Below are 5,531 nucleotides of genomic sequence, written 5' to 3'. Positions count from 1 at the left end.
TAAAAAAATTAGTGGCATTAATAGAATCGGGAGTTAACGCGATATTAACGCGATATATTTGACAGCCTTAATATATATATATTAATGCTGTCAAAGTTAACACGGTATTAACACGTTAACGTTAATATACACTTCACCCAGGTGTATTATTGATACTCTTATTGATACTATGTTTGTTTCTGACTCAAAGTGTGTGTGTGTGTGTGTGTGTGTGTGTTGTGTGGTGTGTGGTGTGTGGTGTGTGGTGTGTGTGTGTGTGTGTGTGTGTGTGTGTGTGTGAGAGAGAGGGGGGGGGGGGGGGGGTTGATTACCCAGCCCTTGTGTGGGTGAATGTAACAAATTCCTAACGTTTTCTTTCCCCTATTATTTCATGCACACTTTATTCATTGTTTTAAATTATTATTTTCTTTTAAGTTATTTTGTGCATCACTCTGTTTTGAATTTGTTGACTCTCATGTTGATAAGAGTATTAAAACGTGGAACTTGAAAAAGATCCATTTAAGGTAGATACAAAAAATTTAAGAAAAATGCGATTCATTTGTGATTAATCGTGAGTTAACTATGGTCAAACATGCGATTAATCAGATTAAATATTTTAATCGATTGACAGCTCTAATATATATATATATATACAGATACAGAGAGAGTGATATAGAGATATATATATATATATAGAGAGATATATAGAAATATATATATATATATATATATATAGAGAGAGATAGAGAGAGAGAGAGAGAGAGAGAGAGAGAGTGATAGAGAGAGATAGAGATAGAGAGAGATATAGAGATAGAGATATAGATAGAGAGAGAGAGAGAGAGAGAGAGAGAGAGAGAGAGAGAGAGAGAGAGAGAGAGAGAGAGAGAGAGAGAGAGAGAGAGAGAGAGAGAGAGAGAGATAGAGAAGTTCAGCAGATGACAACCCCTAAAGAATATTCAAACTGTTAATGGAATAACTAACTCAATCACAACATAACTTCACACATCCTACTATATATATCATAGATCCAATAGACAAGAAATACCACACTAATCCCCAAAGCAGCACAGACAACGCATCTCCTGTCATCACTTCATACAGCCTCAGAGCTACAGAGTAGTCAGTATACTGACACCGTTAGCTACGAGAGCTAGCGGGTCCGTTGGGTTCAATAAAACGTTGCTACAAGAGCTAACGGGACCGTGTGGTTCAATAAAACGTTGCTACAAGAGCTAACGGAACCGTTTGGCTCATTATAACGTTACTGGTTCAATATAACATTGCTACAAGAGCTAACGGGACCGTTTGGCTCATTATAACGCTAGTTAGCTGCGTTAGCTAACGGGACCGTTTGGCTCCTTATAACGTCACTACGAGAGCTAGCGGGACCGTTTGGCTGCATATAACTATAGTTAGCTGCGTTAACTAGCGGGACCGTTTGGCTGTAAATAACGATAGTTAGCTGCGTTAGCTAGCGGGACAGTTTGGCTGTATATAACGACAGTTAGCTGCGTTAGCTGCCGACCTGCCTGGCTGCATATAACGCCAGTTAGCTGCGTAGCTACACAACGTTAGATAACGACAACTAGCCAGCCAGCTAAATCCAAAATAACATCTTGTACAAAAAGCTAATAACAACAGTCTCAGTCAGTTAAGTTTGTGTATTACCTGGTGTGTTGCCATGGAAAATAACCAAAACAGGATGTGCAGTGTTGCCATGGAAACTAACCAAAACAGGATGTGCAGCAAAGAAGTTGAGTACCCTCCTAGTTGTAGAAGTAATAAAAACAAGAAAAAACACAAGGAGGATACACTTTTGGCCCACCCAGAAGAGCTGTATGCTGACTACACTGTCTATAAGGACAAGATGGTGATGAATGACCTCATCTTCCACACAGAACATGTTAACTCCTGGAAACAGGTGATCTGTAACCACTATGACCATGTTGTGAAAGAAGGCATCGGTCGAGGAGGACGCCACACGATATGCCATGATGAGACCCTGGACACTGATAACCCAGTTCTAACAATCTCTTACTATGTTAAAGGGACTGTATTAGTACAGGGAAATGAAGCAAACCTCAACATATTTCAAGAGCTTTTCCCAAAAATAAAAACGGAAGTGGAGAGAGTTGTGCCCAACACCAACAAGGCTGCGGACACACAGACAGAAGAGGACAAGGTGAACACAGACACAGAAATATCAGAGTCAAAACCAGCAACTAGCCCTTCTGACTGTGCCACTCCAACTCCCTCCAACCACACAGTGAACCCAGTGACGCCACTGCCAGCACAAAGAGCACCAGTCAGCCCATCCATTCACACTCCTTCAACACCCTCCAAACTGGTCCAGCAGCTGAGAGAAAGCGTATCTCTCCTGGAGCTGGAGTTCACTGAATTTAAAGAGAGGACTCTGGCCAGGCTGACTGAGCCCTGCACCATTCAGCAGCTGGGAGAAGAGCTCCGTCATCTGAAGAGGAACGGGGAGGGGACCACTTCAGAGCTGAGGGAGACCCAGAGGAGGGTCAGGGAGCTCACAGAAACCATGCGGGAGCTAGAGCAGGACAACAACACCCTACAGGCCCGGATGAAAGCCATGAAGGAAGATACAAACAGCCGGGAGGAGTCTCTACGCAGTGAGATAGAGGAAGTAAAGCTACAACGACAAGAAGAAAGAATACATACATTCCCCCCCGATCAAAAGCAGTCCTCTGCTCCAACACTCACCACCCCACCCCCCCCTACTGCCAAACCAGAATATACCCCCCCCCCCTGACCCCACTTACCCCTCCCAGCCTGACACCCAATGACATACCTTTGGACTCAGACCCCCTTCCAGCAGCCCAACCTCCACCCGAGCCACGGCCCCAGTCCACCAGACCAGCCCAGCCCGAAGCCCAGGTAGTCCTCCTCATGGACTCCAATGGCAAATACCTGGACACAGCACGCCTCTTCCCAGGCCTCAAGGTGACAGCCAAGCGCTGTCGGAACACAGGCCACGCCATGGAGCTGCTCAGACAGGACACTCTAGGGAGCCCCCAGTACATGGTGGTGCACACGGGTACAAATGACCTCCACTATCTACAGCGTGGAACTGCTGAAGCAATGACCAGGGTGGCTGAGAAGGCCTCCAGGGAGTTCCCACACACCAGAGTAATCATCTCCACCCTCCTCCCCAGGATGGACACCCCTCCATACATCATTCACGAAATCAACATGGAGACCTCAAGAAACTGTGCTGCCCTCAAAAATGTCCACCTGGCCCACCACACAAACATCGGCAGATGGGACTTTAATAATGATGGGCTACACCTAAACAACGCGGGAGTGAGGACATTTGCAAAAACATTAAAGGATGCTGCCCTCGGACGCAACCCCAACAGACCCAGTCACACACCGGCCTCTCCGAGAAAGCACAGGCCCATGAGATACCCACGAGGAGTCACCCCACAAACCTATGCCCCACCTATACCCCACCTTTCCACCACACCCAGTGAGAGGAGACATCCCCCCAGCCGACCCCTCAACCGCCCCCAGCCCACACCCCACCCTTCCAACCCACCCAGTGAGAGGAGACGTCCCCCCAGCCGACCCCCTCACCGTCCGCCGCAGGAGATGACCTATGCATCCGCCCTGACCAGGCCCCCCCCCCCCACCCACATCAGAGCTGAATGAGATCAAACAAATGTTATACACGCTATGCAGTAAACTTCTCACTACAAGCTAGCAATCGACCAAAAGAAAAGCAGGCCAACCGCCTGCTGTCGCCTTTGTTGTTGTTGAATTTATTCTGTGATGTTCGTCCATTGACTGAATACCTTTATACCCTATAACCTTTATACCTTTGAACACCTTTATATATATTTTTCATTGACTGAATACCCTTATACCTTAGTTATAACCTTTTATACCTTTATATAATTTTTGTACAAAATGCAATCATTCGCCATTAGTTGCTGGAACATACAGGGTCTTTGCTCTTCAACATACGGCCTTAAGAGTAGAGACTCAGATTTTTTACAGGCTATAACAAACAATGACCTCTTAATCCTAACTGAGACATGGTGCAGAGAAGATGTAGACACACACTGCCCTCCTCACTATAGAGAAGTCATTTTGCCATCGAATAAAACGAAACATATTAGTCAGGGCAGAGACTCAGGGGGATTGATAATTTGGTACAAATCACAACTCCACCAGTCAATACAGATTCTAAAAACCGGGAACAATCATATTTGGTTAAAACTAAATAAAGAAGTAATCCCCTCTCAGAGAGACCTATTTATCTGTGGAATTTACGTACCACCCACTGGGTCTCCATATTACTCAGACGACATCTTCTCCAACCTTGAATCAGAAATAAGTCTTTACCAAAGTCAAGGTCATGTGCTTGTTTGCGGTGACTTCAACGCCCGAACGGGAACCCACCCTGATTTCACCAGTACACATGGAGACAATTTCATATCTGACCACACCATATGCAACCATGTAAACCAGTCCCCTAGAAATAACCATGACACTTCCATAAACAAAAATGGAAAGGATTTATTACAGCTGTGTAGAGGACTGAGTCTCTACCTTGTCAATGGGCGTGTGAGAGGGGACTCACAAGGAAGGTACACTTACTGCTCACCCCTTGGCAGCAGCACAGTAGATTACATGATAACAGATCTGGATCCAGTATCCTTCAGTTCATTCACAGTCAAACCCCTGACCCCACTCTCCGACCACAGTCAGATCACGGCATACATGAAAAGAACTGAGTCTCTCAAAAATCCCCCTACACAGCCCAGTAAACTATACAACATCCCCAAATACTACAGATGGTCCCAGAACAGCATGCAGGACTACCAGAGAGCCATCGCCAGTGATGAGACACAATCACTGTTAGATACGTTCCTAGCCATGCCATACTCTAACAGTGTTGAAGGAGTAAACCTAGCTGTAGAACACATCAATTATATATTTGAAAGAACTGCAACAAAGTCCAAATTAAAACTATCAGGTAACAAACAGAGAAAAACTAAAAAGGACCAATGGTTTGACAAAGAATGTAAAGCTCTTAGAACACAGCTAAGAAAAATATCAAACCAGAAACACATAAACCCACAAAATGACACCCTACGCCTCCAATACTGTGAATCATTGAAACACTACAAAAAGACCATCAGAATTAAAAGGAACAATCACGTAAATAAACAATTGTGCAAAATAGAGGACTCTCTAAGCTCTAACTCCTTCTGGGACCACTGGAACTCATTGAATAAAGATAAGCCGGAAGAAATGGCTATCCAAGATGGGGATGTTTGGACAAACCACTTCACATCACTCTTTACAACTGTACCCCTAAATACAAAAACGGAAACCAGCCAGATATGTGAAAAATTACAAAAATGGGAAAATATCATAAAGGATAATCAAAACCCTTTAGACTTCCCAATCACAGAACAAGAGCTGAAATCAAAACTCCAGTGCCTTAAAGCTAGAAAGGCCTGTGGTACAGATGGCATATTAAATGAAATGATTAAACACAGCTCTGAAAAATTCCAATT

At 44.4% G+C, this 5,531-nt stretch overlaps 1 protein-coding gene across 1 annotated transcript in view; it reads left to right on the top strand.

Annotated features, from left to right (window-relative positions):
• LOC311248672 (aldehyde oxidase 2-like) overlaps window positions 1–3,476 on the top strand; it is a gene marked incomplete at both ends in the record, with an annotated part of 48,764 nt that extends 45,288 nt beyond the window's left edge. The window contains 3 exons of the mRNA XM_084339520.1: window positions 2,333–2,615; window positions 2,939–3,132; window positions 3,363–3,476. Coding sequence (XP_084195646.1) covers window positions 2,333–2,615; window positions 2,939–3,132; window positions 3,363–3,476 — 591 coding nt within the window. The remainder of the gene's footprint in view (window positions 1–2,332; window positions 2,616–2,938; window positions 3,133–3,362) is intronic.
• Between the last annotated feature and the right edge of the window lie 2,055 nt (window positions 3,477–5,531).

This window comes from Notolepis coatsorum (genome assembly GCF_963971535.1).
Source record: "Notolepis coatsorum genome assembly, contig: SCAFFOLD_294, whole genome shotgun sequence".
NCBI classification, from domain to species: Eukaryota; Metazoa; Chordata; class Actinopteri; order Aulopiformes; family Paralepididae; genus Notolepis; species Notolepis coatsorum.
Note: the sequence above shows the minus strand (reverse complement) of the source record. Positions and strands in the feature narration are given on the sequence as shown.